The 25003-nt window shown below is 45.0% G+C and overlaps 1 protein-coding gene and 1 pseudogene across 1 annotated transcript in view; one reads left to right on the forward strand and one right to left on the reverse strand.

The window, feature by feature from the left end:
• Nucleotides 1-12061, reverse strand: part of Rps6ka2 (ribosomal protein S6 kinase A2) — a 225531-nt gene extending 213470 nt beyond the window's left edge. Inside the window, exon 1 of the mRNA XM_023706495.1 lies at nt 11869-12061. Within this exon, the coding sequence (XP_023562263.1) occupies nt 11869-11919 (51 nt within the window). The 5' untranslated portion in view covers nt 11920-12061. The remainder of the gene's footprint in view (nt 1-11868) is intronic.
• Nucleotides 12062-23697: 11636 nt separating this feature from the next.
• Nucleotides 23698-25003, forward strand: part of LOC105741001 — an 8416-nt pseudogene continuing 7110 nt past the window's right edge.

Below are 25003 nucleotides of genomic sequence, written 5' to 3' on the forward strand. Positions count from 1 at the left end.
ACAGCTACTTTCTCTTAGTTCAATGAGAAGAAAGTTTTGAACTAATAGAGGTAGACAAGATCTCATGTCTGCATCTTGTACTATGAATAACTACCACAAGGACAACAATATGCAATGTATTAATTATTGTAACTGTCCTACTAACCTGTTTTGAAACTGTCTTATTGCTATTTCTTTCTCAATAAAATTAATTAAAAAAAATGTGAAGTCAATAACAAAGTTGTAGATTTAAATCTCCTTATAGTAGTTATTAAAGATAGACAATAACATTTCCAAATAATGTACAAAGATTGCCAAACTGTTTAAATAAAGCAACTATTCTTTGCTACCTGGGGACCCAACCACCACCCCTTTTCTGCAAGAATTCGGGCAGTCCTGTCACTCCTCTTCCCTTTCTCTAAAGTGTGGTGTTGTTTTCCTATCTACAAGCTTCTAACCAGATAGAAAATATTACAGAACATTGGATATATAATAGAAAGTACAAAGTTTTACCATAAAGAATTAAAAAGAATAAACTTATTTATATTAGTATTATTACCAACCCAGATAGGTATTAATACTGTCCAAATATTACCTTTCAAATAAGGAGGTAGGGAATTTTTGAATCTGGAAATTAAAATTAAAATTTAATTCTTAAAATTATCATTAAATTTACATGCTGGGGGATTTTTCAAAGCATTTGCTTTGAAATAGTCTGGATTGTGTGGGTAGGCGTAGAGCCAGAGGGGTGCAGCAATAAGAAAGTCTGGCCTTGTCCTGATCATTGTTGAAATTATATAGCTGCAAAAGATCTAGGGAAGTTTATTATACTCTTCTGTATGTGCTTGCAATTTTTATAATAATGTTCAGCTTTCAAAGCAACAATTTAACCTCTCAGGCAAATGCATGGGACTGTACTCCATGGCTGCTTGTCAAGATCGCTGTGCTAAGAGAACACCAAGCCACAAGGTCCGCGGGTGCACCCCCCCCACCCGACGGCCTTGGCCTCCTCCCGCCACCCCAGCTCTCGCCACCTTCCAGCTCTTGTTCTTATTCCAGCAGGGCTCACTCCTCGCTGCTCCTCACCAAGTCACGAGCGCTGCTTCATTCCTTCATTCTTTATACCTCTCAGGCGCCTTCAACATGCCTTCAGGTGCTTGCTCCTGAAGTTCCATTCCCTTTTCCTTGTGGCCAAGGGATGAACTTGGGGGGTTGGCCTGGAGCCCTTTTTATTTTACTTTGAGACAAGGTTCTTGCTAAGTTGCCCACTTTGGCCTCAAGCACACAATCCTCCTGCCTTGGCTTCCGCAGAGGTTTGTGCCCCTGGCTGAAGTCTGAATTCCTCAAGATGCATGGCAAGACCCTAGGAAATCACCTCCTTCAACAGTTCAGCTCTGAGAACTATCTAATAAAGCTTGATTTTACAAAAGTGCAAAGTAAATAAAAACTCAGTTTTCTCCCTTCTGTTCGTCCCTTGCTCATTTCATACAAGGAACTGCGGTGCTCCTGGATAAGGTTTCTGCTCAGGGTCTTTCCCAAAAGAGAAAATTTTCATGTACACTTGACAGTGTGTGAGGCCAAAAATGACAGTAATTCTGCTGTGAGTGGAGTCCCAGTGCTTCCTGAAGGCTTGCTGTGTGGAAGGCCTGGTAGCCAAGTGGGGGGATTCGGGAAACTGAAAAGAATGTTAGGGCCCTGACGCTGTCAGGGGGATTGGCCCACTGTGAACTCCACTGTGGGGTTCATTTGCTGAATGGTGAATGAACTATGAGCAGGCGGGACACAGGGTCATGTCCCTTCTCCTTTCTGTGTCCGTGTCCATGTCTCTGCCTTTGTTTCTATCTCTGTCTCTACCTCTCTGTGTCTCTGTCTCTGTCTATCTCTGCTGTGAGGTGAGAAGTTCTCCTTCACCACGACCTTCTGCCACGATGTTTCTGCCTCACCACAGGCCTAAAGTAACTGAGCCATACGACTGTGGATTGGAACTTCTGAAACTGTGAGTCAAAGCAAACTCTTCCTCTATTAATCTCTGTGTGTCAGGTATTCTGGCACAGCAGCAGAAAGCTGACCAACGCAGACTCATCCTGGGGAAAGATGGCAGGAAGGCAGGAGAAGGAATGGGAGACGTAGGACTCCACCCAGGGCTTCCTTAGACTGTGGCTCACAGGAGGCAGGAGGGGCTCCCCGAACTTTGGGGAATCTTGAAGCTCTGACTTCCTGTGTCTTCTACTTCAGCCAGTACCTCAGTGCAATTTTCTTTTGTGGTCAAGTACACAGCAACCTCTGGGAGAGGGATGAGAATTGAACTGAGGGCCACTGTAATGAATTACACCTCAGCTCCTTTTTATCTTTTATTTTGCGATGGATCTTGCTAAATCACTAAGCCCATCCCAGGATAGGCTCGAGTTTGTGATTATCCTGCCTCAGGCTTCCAAAGTTCTGGGATTACAGGCATGTGCTACCATGCCCAGTTTCGGGACTGGCACAGCATGCCCAGAGTTCTGGGGCTGGCATAGCATGAGGTACTGGGGATCGAACTCAGGCTCTTGCACTTGTTGGCAGGTGCTTAGATGGCTGAGCTATCTCCTCAGCCCCTCAAACATTTGTTGATCATGGGAAAACATTTGGCAGAAAAGGTTAAAATCCTAGAAATTATGAATATTTAGATGTCTAAATTTTCAAGTGTATTATTTGTTAGAATGATGTTAAGCATGGCTACATGCCCCCTGCCATACTCTGCAGGGCCTGTCTGGGATAGATGTGACCTCGTCTTGGGCAGGGACTGCTCTGTGCATTGACCTCTGGTCCTTAGCTTCCTCTGATGCACTTCTGCCCTACATCACACTCTGTTCTGCAGTGAGGAGCACATACTGGAGGAGAGCAAAAAAGCACAACAAACAAACAGGGTTACAGGTTTGCACCAGAGCCAAACAACACTGTTCTTCCCCAGTAGGCCCCATCCCACAGATCCTGGGGAACCACAGGGCTCCACCGAGACTGGGGACTCGTTTGGGCCTAAGAGTCTGAGAGCACATCCCAAGACATAAGGGTTCCTGGGCTGCACACTCACCTTCTATTATTTCCTAACACCATGTTCCTCATTTCCTAAGCAAACGAGGAGGCACAGTTACTGCCCCAAGCTAACAAGTTAAGAACTAAACCACTGCTGCCCTGGGATCATGCCTGTTCCCTGCACCCAATACTCCAGACCCTCAGCAGCATAGCCCCACCAGCATCTTCTGCCCTCTGTCCAGGTCCTCCCTCACATCCACTGCCAGTGCTATCCAGGGGACCCCAGGAAGGCTGAGTTTTCCCTCTTCCAGTGACACCCAGGTCTCCACGGCTCAGTTCCTTCTTCTCGAGGACTCCCAGCCACAGGATCAGGCCTTTACTGTGTTTCTGCTATGGAGTTTGTTCTTGGTGACATCTCTATTCCCACGACTCAGAGCCAGGGACTTGACACCCACAGCTGGCCTTCTGAGATGCTGAGGCCTTTAGCTTTACAGTGTCCCCTACTCTGCAGGCCTTGTTCCCCTTGCAGCAGGGACCACCAGCTCAGCCCCTGCCCTCCACCCCACCATCTCTCCTCTGCATCCATCTTATGACACCAAATGAGAGCACCAAAGATTGGTGGCTGATCAACAGGCTGCTGTACAGTAGAATTTAGTCATCTTATTTTTTCATATGCTGCTTTTCTGCCATGCTACAGGCAATTTATTCAAGGAATAAGTTTCAAAATAAACTTCCACCTCTTGTGGGCAATAAATTATACCAGATTTCTCCTTTCCTCTTCATTAATGAATTGAGAAACATAAAAGCTCAATTAAAAATAAGGAATCATGAATCATTTTGTGCTTTTTAGTTGCTTTAATTTAATAAAACTTCGTTATTGAATTGTTCTTGTAAGGAAACGGAGTATTATTGCTTTCTCTTCCTGGCTCTGGACTCAGAGATAATGTCATAAATACTAGAACGGTGTAACGGACAGGCCCCTGTGCATGTGTGTGTATCACATGTGCGTGTATGTGTGTGTGCGTGTTCACCGTGCTCCATCAGAGACCAGCAGCCCTGCCAGCTGTGAAGGGTGCTTTCCATGCAGGCCATGGTGGGAGGCCGGGAACCAATGGTCCTGGGCAGGAGGTGCAGCGGCATACGGTCAGGTTAGAGCGTTCCTGCTCCCATTGCCCCTGAGTCCAGAAGAGAGGAGACGCAATAAGAGGAATTTCAAGAAGAAGAGAGAGGAGCTCTGAGTCAACCCCAGTGACAATGCCATGAAGGAGGAGAGGCCACCTTCCACCTAGAACAGGGACGGAAGAACTATCTGGTCTGTCTCTCTTGGAGGAGTCCTCGGGTACAACCAGCAAGCACACAAGCCCATAAGTGATGGCGTCCCAGCCTTCAGTGCCCTTGTCTAGTTCCTGCTTCTACAGGTCCCAGCGAGACACTTGAACCCTGACTTTTATGAGCATCCTTTTACAGCTAACTCACCCTAGGTTCAGAGAGTGGCAAAATCAACAAGAAAATGAAAGCAGAGCCTCTGGGCAGGTCTGCCAGCTGGCACTCAACTCTTTCTGGCCTGGAGCAGAGACCATCACTGCACACGTAGTCCCATCATGGGTCGCACTTCATGACAGCCACAGCACCACCTCTGTGGCAGGGACAATCAGAGAGTAAGATGAAGGAAACCCCACCCTGCGCCCACACAGCTCCATGCCTTTGCAGCACTCTGCAGTGGGGACTGCAGGCTGCTAGGACCAGAAAGGTTGAAACTTTGTCATTTATGTGCAATTACAGGCTCTTAATTGGGAGAAAAGAGGGCAGGGGAGATAGCTTGGCAGTCTAAGCACATGCCTGGCAAGCACAAAGACCCGGGTTTGATCCCTGGTATAGCATGCTATACCAGCCCCACCCCCAGGCGCACCGAGCTGGGGACCGAAACTGGGCATGGTGGTGCACACCATGTGCTGGGGAGGCTGAGACGAGAAGATCATTATGATCCTGAGCTACATAGCAAGACCCTGTACCAAATAAATAATTAAATTAAAGATTAACAATAATTGGGAGAAAACACTGGAATGGTCGATGCAAGCAGTGAGTAAGCAAGAACAAAACCTGTGCTTCTTGGGTCAATTAAAATCTATAGACCATGTTCCTTGGTCCTAGGGATTTGAAAATGTGTTTTTAAATTACTTTATTAGTTTACATAGTTTTAAACTTACCTTATTAGTTTAAATGAATAGTTCTTAAATTACTGTATTAGCTACTTATGTAATCATATAAGAAATTGGATTTCAGTTGGAATAAATCAATGACTTATATTTCCCTCCGCTCATCAATACCCCTTTCTCCAGCAGTGCCCCACTATGGGGGAAGTCAGTGTCTTGTTCCTGGCCACTGTGGGAGGGGGCACACCATCAGGTCATCTCCCATTGAGGACCACTGTAATGAAGAATGCACGCCAGAGCTTCATGAATCCAGGGCCCTGACTGCACATTGGATCCAAGAGGCGATTCCTGCTCTACTAGGCTGAGAGCGAGCTGGTGTCCAGGGAAGATGGCAGCATCCCGGGCAACATGCAGATGCAGGAGCTGCAGGAGGTGGTGACTCATCTTGCGGTGCTCCATGTGCTGTGGAGGGGAAGTGATGGCTACTGGCTGTAAGAGGGCTGAATCCTCTTACAGAGCAGAGGACAAGGGAGGGCCTGCTGCACTCTAGGGCCTTGTAGGCATCACTGGATAGCCCCAGGTGGAGAGATGAAGAGAGCGAGCACCTGGAATAGCTTGTGTCCATGGAAGACCCTACAGAGGCAGAAAAGGCCACATGCAGCGGGTAGCAACAGTGCCTGAAGGACTTGGGGAGCAGTCAGTACTGTGGTGACCTTTAGGGCCATCCTGCAGGCCCCCACACCATGAGCAGCACCAGTGTCAAGGTGCTAGGAGTGAGGTTCATTACGAGATATAAGGGTGCTTGGAGCCGCCTGACCTTGCTTGCCCTGAGACCATCTGGCACAGGATGTTCTTGGTGGCATCTCTTGGTGCCAGGAGTGCAGCCACCACTTGGTGGACTCCTGAGCTCCTTTAGCACTGCAGCTGTTGGGGGCAAGGTGACCTGGAGTAAGTTCTGAAGTCCAAGCACAACTGTGTGACCTCCTGAGGCCCCAGTACAACCCATGTATCTGCCAGACACATCTGCCAGAGCCCTGATACACAAGTCAGACCCATGGCTGAAACAGCCAGCCTTGTGTGTGCCTTATGTTCCAGTCTGCATGGATGAGCTTGGGCTCTCCTCTGTGCTACTTCTACCTGGAAGAACTTGGCTCTAAAAACAATAGTTACAAAAGTCAGAATTCAAGCTGGCTATGGTGGCCCATGCCTGTAACCTCCACACACTGGGAGGCTGAAGCAGGAGGATCACAAGTCTAAAGTAGCACCTGATCAACTTAGTAATTAGCAAGACCCTGCATTCTATCTCCATGTAGAAGGTTTGTGTTCTACCAGCTCTCAGCAGCTCTCCTGCACTTATTTGCTGGAGCCAGAACTAGTAACAGCTCAGGTACTAGGCATGTTGGGACAATACTGCACTAATTTATTCTTCAGTGGCTGGAAGGGACAGAAAAGAACAGCAGGGGGAATGGATGGAGGCATGAGCAGGAGGAATGCTGGAATCCAGGACGCGAGAGCACTTGTGGCCAAGCCCTGGAGCTGGTCCACGCTTTGATCCTGTGCTGTCACAGCTGCCTACATAGAAGAGAGCTGAGGAGCCAAGATCCTGTTGTAGGAGGACCATGCCAGGATTCAGATAGTAGCTGTACATGGAGGCAGCAATTCCTCAGCTGGTTTCCTTATCTTTCCAGGCTGTGGACTCACAACCCAGCACAGAGACCAGCCCTCAGACAGCCAAGGCGGCAGCAGCCACTCTCATTCAGATCTTGATTGGGCCCAGTAGCAAGGGCAGGTGCTCAACAACTCATCTCATGACCCCAGATGAGGAGATGCAGTGGAAGGTTGCTGGGAACACATGAGTGACCACAACTGGTTGCAGGGGCTGCTGCTCAGTGTGGAGGGCTTGTCTGCATTTTCATGATGCAGAGCAAAACAGGCACCTCACCTGTGGCCATCAGGAGAAGAGGCCAGAGGAACTCTCTTCCTCCAGGATGAAAGAGAAGGAAGAGAAAGTGTGAAGGAAAGGCACTGATTAAAAAGTGTGAGGCTCTTCAATTTCCTGCCCTGAAGAACAAGTCGCTTCACCTGACCTCATCATGTTTACTAAAATAGTTTACTGTACTACATGGCTGTGTTAATCCAGTCCTTCTTGCTCGGATGTGGCCTGCTCATCTTTGATTTCCTTGCTGCAGATCAAGCAGAGGATGTTCAGACCCTCGGGAGCACCGAGGCCAGTGCAGCAGCCTGGCTGTGGTCCCCTGGCTGAGAATCACGGCTTTCCACACTGCATTATCTGAGTTTGGGGGGGCCTGCCCATTAGCTCAGTTGTTTAAGTGCTGCTTAAACAAAGCATTCAAGTGCAAGATGCTGTGGTTCGAACCCAGATACTCAAGCCAAACCAGAAATGTCCTAAAGGCATATTCTGGCCGCCCCCCCCCAAAAAAAAATCCTTCTATCTGAGTTTAGAGACTCACTCCTGTCCCCCAACAGAATTGCTGTCCAGTTCTATGTCCTTCAAAGGTGACTCAGGTTCTCCCAGATATAGCGTGAGGCCTAGGAGAGACATCCCATGAGACACAGCAGCCTGTGTACCTCTGGGGCAGCTCAGTCCAGCGTGGAAGCCAGCGCACAAGATCAGCACAAAGCCTCAAGGGGAGGACCAACTGTTCCACGGAGCCCTCAGTGCCCTTACCAGGGGACAGGACAGTGAGGTCCCTCTCAGGAGCACAGCCAGAAAGCTGCAGGGAGTTTTGTGATGTTGGGGGCATCTGCTTTAGCTCTTGGAAGGCCTGATTCCACCCTTGCCCTTCACCCTCCAGATTCAAATCCAGAGGCCCCAAAGACCAGCTGTGCACACATCTGCAGGCACACACACGTGCACACACACCCCTGCACCCACGTGAGCATGGGAACACGTACACACTAGCCTGGGATGAGGATCTGTGGCAGATGACACAGAGAGAACACATTCAGGGTGAAGCCATGGCCATCACATCCATGGGAATCAGCAGAGAAAGCACAAGGAGCCCCAGGCTGTGGACCCACGTCCCAGCACAGAGACTGCCCTGGGAGGCTGAGAGGTTCCGGGTAACACATTCTCCTGAGCTCAGGTCGGACAGGAGAAGGACAGTGCTGGCCCAGCGCAGGATCCGGTGCCCCAGACACTGGGGCTGCCAGCACTCTTCTGGCTGCAGAGCCCTGCTCCTCTCCTCCCACCTGCACACAATCCCCTCCTGATCCTGTGCCTCCTGGGGAAAGAGGAAGGCTGTCTTGGTGACCCTAGAGCCCCAGCTTTGACAACGCAGCCTGCAGTCTGCTTCCTGCTTCGTGTCATGACCTCCCAGAGGTGCAGGCGCTCTCACTTCTGCCAGGGGCTGAGGCTGCCTTTGCAAGAAAAATGTCCCTATTGCTATGGACTGTGAATGCACTTGTCTCTGAAAGACGTGGATGCCAGAGGGATTCTGGGCAGACTGCTTTTAACCTTAGTAGTAGGCTCTTCCGGGTGACCTACATTTTCTGCTGTTGGCTCCTCTCTGCAGCACAGGCAGTGCACCAAAAGACGTGCTTCAGCTAAGCTGGTCTTCTTCCCTGATGGCACTAAATAATACTGCTGAACATAGCAAGAATCTAAAGGTAGCCAGAGCTGCCGCCTGAGGCTGAGCTCTGATCTCTGGAGGTGGATGGTCTGGTCCTGGACAGGTGAGGATGTGCACTGGAAGCCGTCATTCCCGTGAACTACATTTGTCTTTCTAACTTGTTGTTCCTTATGCTTCCGAGTTTACGCCAGCTCTTTGGTCCTACAGAAATGAACTTCTTCCTTTCACAACTGAGTTGCCACAAAACTTCAGCTGAGTTCTGGAGCAGAGAGCAGCCTTTGGGGTCCAGGTGTGTTCCTGCAGTGTCTTCCTGTCTTCTAGGAGGTCCCTGTGGGCCACACCTACCCTGGGTGTGTGTGTGTGTGTGTGTGTGTGTGTGTGTGTGTGTGTGTGTTTTATAATGTCCACAGCATAACAGACAACATTTACTTAAGTGAATAAATAAGGAAGACTACTTAAGAAAAGAGTAGTACTAAATCTAAGGCCAACGCCATTTCTACAACTTCCCAGCGTAACCCATGGAATCAGGTTTTCCCAGCTTCACACCCTAGACTTGCCAGTGCCACTAGAAAATCCTAAGCAGGAAGGACCTCACAAAACAGGCATGATAGCCTAGTACAGGCAGCCACGCGATTGGCCCTGGGAAAGGGTGTCAAATGACCCTCTGTCCAGGACAAGAGAGGCAAATCAACCTATCAAAACTTTCCATTCTGCAGAACAGGATGAATGCCTTTGTCCCCCAGCAGCATCTTACTCTCAAGCCATTGCAGGAATGTGGGCTAATGCGACACCACAGAAGCACACGGGGTTCTGTCCAACCTCAATCTCAAATCAGTTGGGCAGACTTTTGCTGCCAGAGCCATGTCTTGACAGCGGCACGCAGCATCACACAGTTCTCAGGGCGCTTACAAGGCTTGGAAGACGCACTCGTAGCCTCGCATCTTCTCACGCACAGCCTCAGCGCCTCTAGGCTCGCTTTTGCTTCTGCAGACAGAGCACACGCTGCTCATCCCCTGTGTGCCAGCCTTGAGCTGCGCTGCCTCGCTTCACTGCTACCAGTCTGAGTAAGGAAAGCCTGCACTACGCTAGCCTCAGGTCCCTCATCACAGAGTGGACCCAAGCTTTGTATTTAGCAAACATTCCTCGTTTACCATGGCAAATCCTGGAAGCAACTTGTCTAGGACTTCAAGGGCCACAGGTACAAACACAAGTGTGTGTGCTATGTTGAAGATTGAGATCCATTCTTTTCATTTATAAGGGGGACCTCTGATAACAGGGCCCCCTGATGTGCCCCTCATGAGGGGGTGCTTGGGGAACATCCAATGGGGCCCACAATCCTAACCATAGTGTTGTATAAGAACAAGACTGAAATGGGAACATTAAATAAAAATTGATTCATTTAGTAATAAACAGCATACAGCACCTGTGATCATCAGCAGCACACCCAATTCACCATATATTCTTTATGGTTTTCAGATACAATAATGAAATAGGAGATTCTACTTTTCAGAAAGTCTGAGCATCACCAACTCCTGAATTTCTACTTTCCGGTGGCTCTAACAGCGCATAGAAATGAGCCTGGGCTCCAACCTCCCGTTGGCCTTCAAGGACCCAACTTCGAATCTCAGCAGCCCTGTGGATTCCCCACTGCCACTCTATTCCTTGCTTCCCTCCAGGAGAGGCCACACACTCGAGCAACCTCTAGGACAGTTTCCCAATTTTCATCTCTCCGCTATTAGGATCCAGTGTGACACCTGCCAGCCTAGTGTGCCCAAAATAACTGCCGTCTTCTCGCGTGTCACTCCCTGCTCAGTGCCACTCTGCCTCCCTCCCAACCTGGCTCTGGTCTCTCACACATACTCCTCTTACCTGCAGGGAGGAGCCCAAGATGCTGATCCTATCTGTGACCGCTCTTAGCTATTGCACCAGTGTCCTTCTGACTTGTTATATCCGCGATTTCACTAACACACCCCACCACACCCTGCTCATGCTCCGAGGGGCTGCAGACAGATGTTTCCTCTTCAAAAGCATTGAAAGCATCTTGGGTGCAAGGTAAAGGCACGTCATGAGAGTGCCAAAGGTACCAAGGGCTATGTACCCATGTAATTGCCCATTTGTTCATCTTAGGTACAATAAATAGGCCAAAATAAATAACTAATAGAAACACTAACAAGAGAAAACAGAAATCCAAAGATAAGATGGAGAGCAGCTGAGAATGGAAGGTGGAGGAGCAGGCATCAGCCCCTGCGCCTATGACCGCCAGGAGGGGCTTTTGTTGGCTGGGCGAGTGACAGAAGCAGGGGGCAAGGCAGCGTGGGTGGGAGGGGAGGGATGCCATCACATTAAATGGTGCTCCAAAGGAACAAACAGAGAAAGGGGCATTCGGGTTTTTGGGATGAAAGTCCCCCTTGACTGACTGTGACCCTTCTCAGCAAAAGCTTTCTTAGGGAAGAAGAACAGAGGGGGAATGGGAGAGGGCAGAGTCAGATGTGGACAGAGGAGGGTGCACAGCGAGGGAGAAGCTTGAAAGGGGGAGGAAGGAAGGAAAAAAGGAAGAAAGGAAGGAAGAGTGAGTGAGAGGAGAGAGAGGGAGAGAGAGAGAAAGGAAGAGAGAAAGAAAAAGAAGAGAGAAAGCCGAGTTCACTGTCCTGCATGCTGTCCCAAGAACAACAGAAGCTAAATCACCCCTTGCTGAAAATGGGCACAAGGGAGAGATTGTGAGCAAAGCTCACTGCACACTCAAGCCTGAGCCTTCACGTGACGGTGGCAAAGGCAAGGACAAGGCCACACAGCAATGACAGGCAGCTGGTGCCCCACAGCCCAAAACTTAAGGAACAACACAGGAATAAGTAGAATAAGTATTTGCACCTTAATATGAATAAGAAATAACAAGCAGAGTGCATGTTTTCAAAAACGGTTTAACTTGCCTGTTGGGTTAAATGTTAAGGGTTGATAGTGAGTAAAGAGTTACAATGTCATCACCGCTGCAACTATGCAAAAGGGATTACCTGGCTCATTTATTTGTTTGGTTCCAAAGAGGATTGAGAAACAGTGCAAGAACAAAAACAAATGCCAAAACCACCACGCAGCGCTCCACAGTGCTCTGTAACCACGGAACCCGGGGTACTTACTAACAGTATCCTATAGAACTTAGAGAAGCCTTGGCGGAGCAGAGAGAGCATGTTGCTTGGGTTAGAAATGATGATGATTTTGGCCAGGGAGCAACACCGTCTTACTCTTCAGGCACGGAGAATCTTGCCCCTCTGTGCGTCAGCAAGCACACTTTCAAGTGGAGTCTAGAAACACCAGGCCATCCCTCACTCACGGTCGTCCAAAGCCAACAGAAGCCAAGAGGCAGTTGTTCACAGAGCTAGAAGACGCCGTTCCGCATTTAGTAACTGACCTAGCCATATCCCGGGTCACTTACTTAATATAGGGCTGCTCTTTCCATTGGGTGGCTGGTGAGTGAGGCCGGCTACTGCGGGGCTCGGAGAAGTTCAAGCCACGGAGGCTGCTCAGTGGTGCACTGCTGGCAGGAGCTGCAGCGGCAGCTGGGGCGCACCTCACGGCACCACTAGGAATCCAGATGTTCTGTGCTCCTGCACAGCCCCCATGAAGGTCTGAGTAAATGCACAGCGACTCTTTATTCTTTTCCAATATTGTTATTTCAGAGACTCTATTTTGCAATTCTAAAATGCTGATCTCCTTGGACCACTGCAGGGCCTCCACTGAAGGAACCTGCAGAACCAGACTTTGTACTCAAGGTTGTAGGGCTGCCTCTTGGGCCCATTAAGTCAAGACAGCATGCAAATGTGACCACCAATATCTAAAGCACATTCACACTCTTTATAAAATATCTCTGGTAGCTCCTTAATAGTGCATTAAAAAAAAAAAAAGCTGTACCACTGTGCCTTGAAGAGATGCGTTTGGCTGACTCAACACCAGGCTGCCAGCATTCTGCTAACACATCAAACCAACTGATGGCAACCAGCCACGCCCACTCCTGTGCACTTGCGAATAGCAGCTTGGATGGATGTCAGTGATTTGGAGGATAAAGTCAAGCAAAAATAATAACATTTTCTTCAAAACAAATCCCATTGACCATGCTCAGACACATCTCTTAGAAGTTACCTGTTTGGCTTACTGCATAATCAGTTTAACCCTGGGATGAGAAGATAGTGAATAGACAGGAAGGAGGGGAGCTAAGTGCCTGGATGACTGCATGGAGCTGAGTTCCACACCAGGTTGCATGGCTCAGTCTGGAAATTCCCCATGGAGCACATTATTTCCCTCTCACTTACCTCTCAGGATTTGGGAGCTGCTGCCACAGCAGCTGAACTGCACGTACTTGGAGCCAGTGCAGGACACACTTACTGGGTCAGTAGCCACAGCCTTCCCCTGGAGGGGGAGTGACTGCCGCCTGCTGTGTTCACTGTGTGGTCCTGGTGAGCAGAAGAGGGCCTGCCACAGTGAGCACCCAGAGAATGCGTATTGGATGGAGGGACAGTGGAAATGCAGACTGGAACAGAAAGGAGGCGGTGGAGTGGGACGGGCACTGGGCTGTGTCTCTCTTACAAAAATGTGCTGTGAGGAGAAGAGGAAACATAAAGGGCTGGTGCCCACGTGCACGCGGTGTGCACAAGACAGCAGGAGAGAGGGAGAGAAAACATGCTAGGGTTGCTAAACGGAAATGGAAATGACACAGTAGGAGGCGGACGTGGACAGAGTGCTCAGTGACTCTGTGGACATGCTCATTCTGTTTAGCAGGAGACATTTTCTTACGTCATTAGAAAGGAACAGAGGAGGGTGATGGTGTAGAGGACAGCTTCCCAGAGCAGAGTGGCTCTGAGTGGTGCTCGAGTATCCTGTGGAGTAGGAAGCAAGGTCAGACCTGGAGAGAGTGGTGGCAATTGTGGGCATCAGGCTGGTCTTAAGGGGCAAGCTTGAGGTAGAGGGAAGTCCAGAGCTCTTGCCAGAGCAACAGGAAGCTGGTAAATGCTCCTTCCTAAGGGTCAGCACCCTGCTGTTTCTGTTGCAGTCCCAGGAGGGTGGGCATCTGCTATCTCTGGGACAGTCTGCCCACTGTGCAATGTGTCTGATTTATTGCACTTAACCTGGTGGTCTCAAATTACATCCATTTTCTTATAAATGACTCAAATGTATCCTTCTTTATAGCAGAATAATACTCCCTTGTGTAAAAATACATTTTCTTTACCTGTTCACCTGTTGATGGTTAGCTATATTGGCTCCTTCCAAGTCTTAGCTATTATGACGTGTACTGCTATAAACATGGGTGTGCATCTGTCACTGCGATATGATGTCCTCTTTGGGGAAGAGCTTTAAAGGGGGTAAATGGAATTTCTAGTTTTAGTTTCCTGAGGAAGCTCTGTACTGATTACCACAGTGGTTGTACTAGTTTACTATCCCATCAACAGTGTAGAAAGCTTTCTTTTCCCCGAAACCTCACCACTAGCATTTATCACTGTTTGATTTATTCATGATGGCCATTCTTTCTGGAATAAGGTGGAACTGCAGTGTTATTTTAATTTGAATTTCTCTAGTGGCCAGAAATATTGAACATTTTTTTCATGTATTTATTGACCAGTTGTACTTCTTCTGAGCAGAGTCTATTTATTTTAATTATCCATTATTCAATTGGGCCTTTTATTTTTGGAAGATCTAATTTTTTGAGTTCTTTATATAGTCTAGATATTAGTTCACTGTCAAACGAGTAGCTGGCAAAATTTTATCATTTTGTAGGCTGTCTCTTCACATTGTTAGTTGTTTCTTTTGGCATGCAGAAGATTTTTCATTTGATTTCATACCATTTGTAGATTCTTGATGTTATTTCTTGTGCAAATGAGTTTATGTTCAGAAAGTCAGAAGATCAAGTGTTTCTGTGTTAATATTTATATCTTTGATCCATCTTGATGTTATTTTAGTACATTGTGAGGGATATTGATCTAGATTCAGTCTCTGTGTGGATAACAGTGTTTTCCAACATCATTTATTAAAGAGGCAATCCTTTCTCCAGTACGTGTTTGGTTTCTTTGCTAAAAACCAAATGGCTGAATTGCCTGGAATTGTTTTGGCATCCTCTGTTATGTTCATTGATCCTATATGTCCATCTATTTTGTGCCAGTATCGTGCTGTTTTTGTCACTGCAGTCTTTGAGATAACTTCAAAACTGATCTCAAGCTTTGCTTTTGTTGCCAAGGATTGCTTTTGCTAGTGTGGGTTTATTCTGATTTCAAGTTCACTTTGACACTGTTTAACACTGTGATGAGTGCTATTGGTATTCTGATTGGGAATGCACTGAGTCTATATGTCAGTTTGGCAAGTCTAGGCATTTGCCAGTATTCGTTCCGTCTATCCAGGAACAGGGAATCTCTTTCCATTGTCTCATGTCTTCTCCACTTTCCTTTTCCAGAACACTATAGTTATTATTATACAGGTCTTTCACTTCATTTGTTAGAATAATTCCTAATGTAGTTAATTTTTCTTGGCACTGTTGTGCATGGCATTGTTTTCCTAATTTATTTCTCAGGATTCCCTATTGCTATATAGCAAATTAATAGATTTTCATGTGCTGATTTTGTATCCCACTATATTGCTGAATTTGATTATTACTTCTAGGAGTGTTCTGGTGGATTTTTGAGGGTAAAGAATCATGTCATCTGCAAGTAAATAGTTTGATTTCTTCATTTCCCACATATATCCTACTTATTTCTTTTTCTTGTCTTATTTCTTTGGCCAAAGTTCCAAGCACTATATTAGACAAAAGTGGTGATAGTGGGCATTCTTGTCTTATTCTTGATTTTAAAGGGAAAGTTTTCTGTTTTTCTACACTTAATATGATGTTGGCAGTATGGTTGTCATAAGTGGCCTTTATCAACTTGAGATAAATTTTTCTATACCTATTTACTTCTGTATTTTTATCATGAAAGGATTTTGGATTTTGTCAAAAACTTTTTCTCCCTCTATTGCAATGATCATGTCAAGGTTTGCTAGAGAAATGGATATAACAAAAGACATACAAATGGATAAGAAATTGTAAATTAGCCTACTCAGCCACATAGTTGGATGCGGAGGTGTGCAGAGGGTGTCTGCATGCTAGAGGCTGCAGGGTCCAGTCCAAGGTCTGGAACTCACTTCAGAAGTTCTGTGCAAGTCCATAGCACCAGGCCAACGGGCTGCTACAGAACACTGAAGAATCTGTGCTGGAAGGCTGAAGAGACTATGATGAAGGCCAAAAAGTCTCAGGCAGAGACTGAATAGTCTGTGCCAGAAGTCAGGAGACAATGGCCAAGCTGAAGGCAAAGTCTGCAGCGCCCTGAAAGAACCAGAGGTCATTTCTTCCTTTCTATCTTAGTACAGGCAGTCAGGCTGCCCTGGGGGGAGGGGTCCTTTACATCCACACCATCCCCCCCATCTTCAACAGACTGAGGATGTTTACAAAGTAAGAAGCCTGGCCCCCTGCTGAGTCACTTAGTTAAACTCAAGCTGATACAATGAATAACATCCTAGAGGGGTAAAAGGTATGTACTCTACATTCCAGGATATAGAACTGCTAAATTACTTACTTAAGCTTCTAGACTTCTCAAGTTGACCCAATGTATCAACCGTTACATCTTGTTGTTTTTATCCTTGATTCTGTTTCTGTATTACATTTATTGATTTGCATATATTGAATCATCCTTGCACCACTGGGATGAAATCTGCTTGGTCATAATGTATGATCATTTTGATGACTGGTTGCATTTTTTTCTATCAAAAACTTGGTGAGGATCTTTGTGTCTCTGTTCATTAAAGAAATTGGCCTATAGTTTTCTTTCTTAGATGAGTCTTTGTCTGACTTTGGAATCAAGGTAGTGTTAGTTTCCAGAAATGAGTTAAGCAGTACTGCTTTCCTTTCAATTTGATTAAAGAGTTAGAGAAATATTGGCATTAGATCTTCTCTGAAGTTCTTCTAAAATTCAATGGTGAATTTATAGGGTCCTAGGCGTTTCTTATTTGGTAGGGTTTTTGTTTTGCTTTCTTTTTACTGCCTCAATTTCATTGCCTTTTATTGGATTATTCAGGAATAAACTAAAATCTAAAGGATGGAAAACAATATTCCATGCAATGAGACCCCCAAAGAAGCAAAAGTAACTATCCTGTTTTCAAACAAAGTGGACTTTAAGCCAAAAGGGATCTGAAGAAGCAAAGATTACTACATATAGGTTAAGGGAACCATTCAACAGGAAGAGATAACAACTATAAACAGATATGCGTGAAAACCCATCATACCTAAATTCGTAAGACAAACACCACTGAATGTAAAAGATCAGATATGCATCAACACAATTGTAATGGGGGTGTCTCAACACCTACTACCACAAACAGGCAGATGAACTAAGCAATAAACCAACAAAGAAATACAAGAGTTGAACCACATCTCTGAACAAACAAACTTACTAGATATTGTTATGGTTTGAGTTTAGTTGTCCCCCCAAAGCCTCATGCAGTCATGGGGCGGCTTCTGGAGTTTGTGATTGATTATCATGGGTGTGGGTGCTGCACCTGTCCTGGAGCAGGTAACCTGCATTACAATGTAAGAAGGGAAAAGAGTCTTGCTAGCAGCCACAGCTGCTGCCCCTCCCTTTGCTCTTTGCTGTTTGCTGCTGCCATGAATGGTTGCTCTCTGCCATGTAGCCAGCTGAGTATGGCCTGAAACCTCTACTAACTGTGAGCTAAATAAACCTTTCCTTCCTTAATTTTGGGTGTTGGGTATTTTGTCCCAGCAACAACAGAAGAGTAACAGACAGATATCTAAACAGTGTTCCACCCAATAACCAAATACACCATCTTTGTAGCAGCTCAGAAAACTTTCTCCAAAATAGACCACATACAAGCCCCTAAAGCAGGCTTCAATAAATACAAAAGAATCAAAACTATACCATGCATATTTTTAGATCATAGTGAATTGAAGCCAGAAATCAATGGTTACAAAAAATCCTTAGAAACTAGGCAAATGCATGGAGATTAAACAAAATATTCTTGAATAATCAATGGGCCACAGAAGAAATTAGACAGTTCCTAGAATCAAATGATAACACCAGCACAATATACCAGGATATGGGACAAAATAAAAGTAATCCTAAGAGATCAGTTTGCAGCTGTGAATGTTCATATGAGAAGAACAGAGAGCTCAAATATAGAAAAAAAGTCAAAATCACAACAAGCACTGCTGAGATCTATGTTATTAACTACATGCAAAGCCTCCAATTACGAGGAGAATCTGAGAGAAATTAACAGGTATGTAGATACATATGAATTACCAAAAGTGAACCAAGAAAGTACAAAAACTCTTAATAATCTAACCACTCATAAATTCTAAAATGCAAACCTTTTCTGTGTTTTTATCTTCATCCTCTCGTTGATCAAATGCTCTCATCCTGCCAAACCCAAACATTATTATATCTCTTCATCTACTTTACTGACCAGTTCTGGCACTGTGCAACTTCTGGCTGTTCCCCAAAGTCAAAATGACTATGAAAGGTAAATATTTTGAATTGATTTAGGACTTCAAGACAGCCATGATAGCATATGTGCAGGCACTCTTGGTAGAGGATTTCCAAAAGAGCTGCAGAAAGACTTATTGGATAAGCGTGTCAGAAATGATAGCGATGGGACAGCCAAATAGTTCAGTGGATTAAAGCACCTGCAAGCAGGTGCAGGGGCTGGGGGTTCGATCCCTGGGCCTGCTGTGCTGGCCTCACCTCCGGGGAGCGCTGAGATGGCAATTGAGACTGGGCGTGGTGGCGTGCATCAGTAATCCCAGCTCCTGGGAATTTGTAAACAGGTGGATCACTATGGATCCAATCTAGTAGTGAGACCCTGAACACCCTATAGACCCTTCCCTAAAATACAAAAAAAAAAGATACGTAATACATTTGAGAAGGAGTAAGGGCAATGTGTCTTTTATAGTAATAACAGATTTTAAATTTATTCATTCATCGTATTTTTGTGCATGCCATTTTTTTTTTTTTTTTTTTTTTTTTTTTTTTTGCGGTACCAGGGATTGAACTCAGGTCCCTGTGCTTGCCAGGCAAGCAAGCACTTATTCCACTGAGCTATCTGTGCATGCCTAATGTAAAAGAAGGGCTGATTCTATGCTCTCAGTAAGCATATAATAATCAATGTATTTTCTATTTTTCAGAGTATAACATAAAATGCCATACAGGTTAGCCTTACTATTTAAAGATTTGTTTCACCTGTTAGGTCTTACTTTTTTTGATGCTATGCTTGGAGAGATTTTGTTCCTTTCTCTTCCTTGTGTGTTTGCCTTTCACCTTTTGCCCCTGGCCCTTTCCAAGCTGTTCCTTGGAAGCCACCTGAGTGATCAGACTGGCTTTTTTTGGAAATGAATTTCTCCATTTCCTTTCCTTTTCATTAGGACCACGTGATATCCCATCCCCTACATCATGGGCTGACTCTGTCCTCTCAGGAGATCTTCTTCCCGAGCCTGCTGCACGATCACATTTGCCTTCTGGAGCATCGAAAGCCTGGGTCAGTCCAGTTCACTGTCTCTGTTAGGTCATGACTTGTGCTCCTTCCTGCAATAAACCTCTCTAATTTTATCTCTTTCTATTCTACAAGTCAAAGATTTTCCTAAGTGCACATGCCTTTTTCAGGGAAACAAGGGAAGTGACAGCTTCACGTACACTGTGACTGGGTGCAATTCCCTAACATGTGTCCCTTTAGAAATGGGTATAACTTTTCAAACAAAATGCTAGACAGAGTTTCAGATGCTATTGAGGAATTGCAGCCTTGTGGAAGGTATTTTCTTTCCATTCACCCAAGAATACTGGTAAAATCATGTTTATCACCTATGTGATCATTTTTAATTTATTATCTGTGGCAAATCTATTCACCTAAGAATGGCGATGGCTACACGCACTGATCTCCTCCTTCCCAACTGTGTCACTGTGGGAACAAGTGGACACATAGTATTCCATGCTAGTGACCTTTGCTTTGTGTGTTAAGTCACAACAGAGGTCAGGCTCTCCGTGGGAAGGGTGGCCGCTGTGTTTGGATGCACATCTTGTCTAGTAAACAGGGTTTAACTAACATAAGGCTAACATGGGCATTACCTTCATTATTAGGCACAGAACATGGCTTTGCCAAGTTGCCACATTATGTAAAAGGAGAGAAAGCATAGCTTATCATCAAAGCTGAAGCAGCTCAACAGCACGTTACATGTGAAAGGCTGACACCCAGGAGTGCGAGACTTCCTTCATAATTTGAGTTATTAAAAAATACATCATTTTCTCTCCTCAAAAGTGAGACATGGTGTGTGAAATCAGGCTGCGAGCTGCACTTGGGAGACTGCAGGGTTGCAGAGCTGTGAAGACATCCAGGACACGCTGCGGCTTCCTACACACTTCCTGAGACTCAGTTTACCTACCCTGAACCTTTCCACTTTCCTGAAGGTGTTCATTCTTCTACTCATGAAAGGCCAAAAGGAAAATGGAAGAAACTGTGAGGCTACAAACTGCAGCAGCTAAAGAGATGGGATATTTTTACATATGTTTTTAGGTGACCTTTGCTTTGTGAACCGACTTTCAATTTTTCTAGTGATGTCTTCAATACTGGAGCCTGAATTTGTACAACAGAACTAGGGGTTACATCCTCAACCTCTTGCTTCCACCCCCAATAAGAGGATAAGTTCAGCTAGGCACTAAATAACCAAGATTTTAAGTAGCCTTCATACTTATAAAAAAAAATCCTAAAACAAAGCAGTAAAACAAAACAAAGCAAGAGATAGCTCAGTGGACTAAAATGCCTGCTTAGGCAAGCTTAGGCAAGTGCAGGAACTGGGGTTTGATCCCTAGCCCCACCTCTAGATGGCCAGAGTCCCAGATGTAGTGGTGCATGCCTATAATACTAACACTGGGGAGGCTGAAATCAGGAAGATCACCATGAATCTGAGTTACATGAGACCCTACAACAACCAAATACATTAAAACAAACAAACAAACAACAAAAAACAGGCGTTGGTAACTGAGAGCTTATAGCCAAAGTGATCCCTGTCAGTTTCTTCCAGAGGCATTTGCAGGCTGTCTGCCTCTCCTCTCAGCACCCGCACACCTGGCCTGCTATGAACACAGACCAGACACTTGCATGCTATTGACAGGATGAGCCTGCTCTGATAACTCATGAAACGCAGCTGCAGCTGATGGAGTTGATGGCTGACTATGTGTGAGCCTCGTGTAAGAGACATGTGGGTCTTAAGCTAATGTCTGCACACACCAGCTTCAAGCTGAGAAGCAATGCAGAGAACTGTGTCAGACAATCCTAACCTGACACAGAAGAAGCTGCTTTGAAAGCCATGCCCAGAAGTTCCATGCCTATCCGGCTACATGGTTAACTAGGAAAGCGCCCATCGGTCACAGCTGTCTTGGATCTCTGTCCAGAAGTGACCAGCACTAGACAGCAGTTCAAGACAGTTCTTGCAGGCATCACACTGGCGTTCATGCAGAGCCTGTCTCCACTTGGCCTCCAGTCTGGTCCTCAAGGCTCGGCCACTTCAGGCCTTTCTCAGTTGCCCTCTGCTAGGCTGTCACCTCCTCTCTTTACTATATAGTGGTACCTTGGTTCACAAATTTAATTCTTTCCACAATTCTGGTTGCAAGCTGAATTGAATGAAAACTGAATCCATTTCCCCACAAGGTCAATATTGAGCCCCAAAGTACTTGAGATCCAAGTTAAATGTAATGGTTTAATTCAATGCAGTAAATTTCAACATTCAATGAAATATATTTAATTTATTAGGAATTTAATATATTATCTATGCAAAGATTATTTTTAGTTAGGATTTGCTACTGTTTTGGTTGAGGCTTTCTAGGTGCAGGCTTTCTAATGTTTAGCTGTCCTTTCCCAACCCCACATTTTCCTAAAACTTTGCTTTTCTCAGGGGACACCTCTGTACAAGGTAAGCTCTATGGCACGCTCCTTTTTTAAAAAATTAATTTTAATGAGAAAGAAATAGCAGTAAGACAGTTTCAAAACAGGTCAGTAGGACAGTTACAATAATTAATACATTGCATATTGTTGTCTTTGTAGCAGTTATTCAGAGTACAAGATGCAGACATGATATCTTTCTTTTCATTCAACTAAGAGAAAGTAGCTGTATATCTACTTTATTTATTTTTATTTTTATTTTAGGGAAGAATCTATAGGGTGTTCAGGATCTCACTACTAGATTGGACTTGTAGTAATCTGCCTGTATACAGCCTCCCAAGAGATGGGATTATAGGCTGCACCACCATGCTCAGTCTCAATTGCTGTTTCAGTGCGCCCCAGGGATGGAGCTGGCACAGCAGGCCTGGGGATTGAATCCCCTGCCCCTCTGCCTGCTTGCAGGCACTTTAATCTGCTGAGCTATTTGGCCAGCCCTACCCTATTTGTTAGAGGAGATATATATATATATATATATATATATATATATATATATATATGTTTTTCCCCCTACAAAATGGTCCTTCATTCATATCCCTCCTTTTTTGGCTTTGTTTTGTCAGAGATGGGTGTTCTATTGCCATTTAAATATTGTAGGTACTTGAAATCAGCAAAATAACCCAATATAGTCCACTAGTCCATAATAGTAGTGGGTTATCGGCAGAACTGGCAATGTACGAAGTTGTCAACATGAGCATTTTACAGCTCAGCATATTAATATGGATTCACTTTTTACACCTCGTGGTTATACTTTCTAAGCAAGTATACTTCCTATTACTTTGTAATTAACACACCTGTATTGCCCACCCCTCTGTGAAAACATCTAAAGGAAAGCAACTCGTTTGTATTTAGGATTCAATAACTTGTATTCTAGCCATACATTGACATATACGTCTTGGTTGCTTTTCTTTCATTGCTGGGTCAAAGGCACAAAATACCTACTTCCCCAAAATAAGGGAGGAAAGGTCATCATTTAGCTTAGTTTGTGGGGTTTCAGTCCATAACCAGCTGGCTTCAAGGCAGGGTGGCACAGGGCAAAGGGGCAACTCTTCATCAGGGTGGAAAACAGCAAAAACAACAAGAGTAAGAGGCAAAAGGGAGGAGCAAGCGTCTGTCCCTCCCTTATATTGTATGCAACTACCTGCCCCAGGGCAGGGGTAGCGCTCATGCCTATAATCCCAGCACTGGAGCATGAATCAGTCACAAATGCTAGAAGCCCACCCTTATCACTGCATGAGGCTTTGGGGGACATCTAGACACAAACCATAACAATATATAGTAAAATTCAGATAATGGAAATATAATGTCTTAAAATTTTAATTTTCAGGGCTGGCCAGATAGCTCAGCAGATTAAGGCGCTTGTTTAGGCAGACACAGAGAACTGTTCAATCCCCAGCGTGCCATGCCAGCTCCACCCCGGGGTTCCCTGAGACTATGATTGAGACAGGGTGTGGTGGCTCGTGCCTGTAATCCCAGTACTTGGGAGGCTGAAAACAGGAGGATCACTATGCATTTGATCTGTGTAGTGAGACCCTGTAGACCTTGTACGAAATACATTTTTAAAAACTTTCATTTTTATCACCAGAATGTTGAGGCACTTCTTACAGCTCATTTCCCTCACATGCAGGTGCCCTGGCTATGCTTTGTAAGGTAATGTCTGGGTCTCATAAAGGGAGGGCTTTGGCAGGCTGCTGCTTAGTAGATCCATAGCTAACACCTCTGGGGGATACCTAGCTCAAACGGTGGCACCCACCTACTGACATAAGCCATGATTTTTCTAGTGATGTCTTCAAAACATGAATAAGATTCTTGGCATTATTTTCATTTTGTAAGAAAAACGTGGCTCATACTGGATGCTAGAGGGACTAGAACCTGATTTTGTACGACAAAGCTGAAGGTGACATCCTTGAAGACCTGCTTCCACCCCAGTAAGGAGGATAAGCTCAACTAGATACCAAATGACCAAAGTTTCAAGTAACCTTCATATTTATTTTTTAAAAATCCTAAAATAAAGCAGTAAAAACTAGGCACTGGTAATGGAGAGCATATAGCCAAAGTGATCCAGGTCAGCTTCTTCTAGAAGCATTTGCAAGGAGTCGTGACTGGCTTGTCCCTCTGTTTTATTTCCCAAACCTGGTAGCACCCAGTTCCATTCACATCACCTATAAGCACTTCTCTGATTAATCATCTTCTCTTTGCCTCCGCCTCTACTGTCCTGAAACAAACGGCCTCCTCTCCCTCTTGGTCACCATAGCTACCTCCCCAGCCAAGGCCATTTTCATTCAACATATATTTGAGCATATTTCTCTCCTCCGCACAAGCTCTCTCAGAAAACTAGGAGTATAAAAAACAGCTCAATTTGGTGTGTTACCAGAACATTCAGAAAACACCACATGTAACAGAGAAATAATTAAAAATCAGAAGCAAGGTGTCCACTGATATTATAGTTATGTAACATAGGACAAAAGGTACTTATCATTGCAATGGAAGGATGGGAGGGAAGAAGAGGAAAGGAGAGAAAAAAAAGTAGTACTATTAATCTTAAAAAGGAAAAGACTGAAAATAAATCCTTATCAGAAGATGACACAGTCCTATATACAGACAGCCTAAAGAATAGAATAAATTAATGAAAGTTCAGTGAAGTTAATAGATTTAGGAGGCAGCAAGGTAGATGTGAGATTTTTCTGCAGAACAGGATAATCAGTTCAGTAACAAACAGAAGAAACTACTAAAGCAGCTGAAATTTGCAGAATGCCTAGGAAAAAAAAGGTGGACACGAGCAAAATAAATTTGGAGGTTATAAAGCTTGGGATAACAAAACAAGTAACAGAAATCCTTGGATGTGAAGGTGACGTTGTGATTGAGTTTATAGTCAACTAGTTGGAAGTAAAGAATCCAAATTCCAAAATTATGCAAATCAACCTGACTGGGTTTTTGAATGGGAAAAATGCTAGAGAACTTATGGTGAACTTTGGCCCCTGCTGTTAAGTAAACAAGAAAACATCACTGGAATCCCTTCTGCTTTCCTAGAACTAAAGAAAGAAGAAATAAAATAGACAGATTGAACAAGAAAACTTGGCATCGATGAAAAAGCAGGATGAAGACAAAGATAGGAGAGATAAGGAAGAAAAAGAAAACAACAGAGAAAAAAGAGAGAGGTCTCGAAGCCCAAGAAGATGCAAATCCAGGTCTCCTTCCCCTAGAAGATGATCTTCCCTTGTCAGGAGAGAGAGAGAGAGAGAGAGAGAGAGAGAGAGAGAGAGA

This window comes from Octodon degus, unplaced genomic scaffold, assembly GCF_000260255.1.
Source record: "Octodon degus isolate 3935 unplaced genomic scaffold, OctDeg1.0 scaffold00261, whole genome shotgun sequence".
NCBI classification, from domain to species: domain Eukaryota; kingdom Metazoa; phylum Chordata; class Mammalia; order Rodentia; family Octodontidae; genus Octodon; species Octodon degus.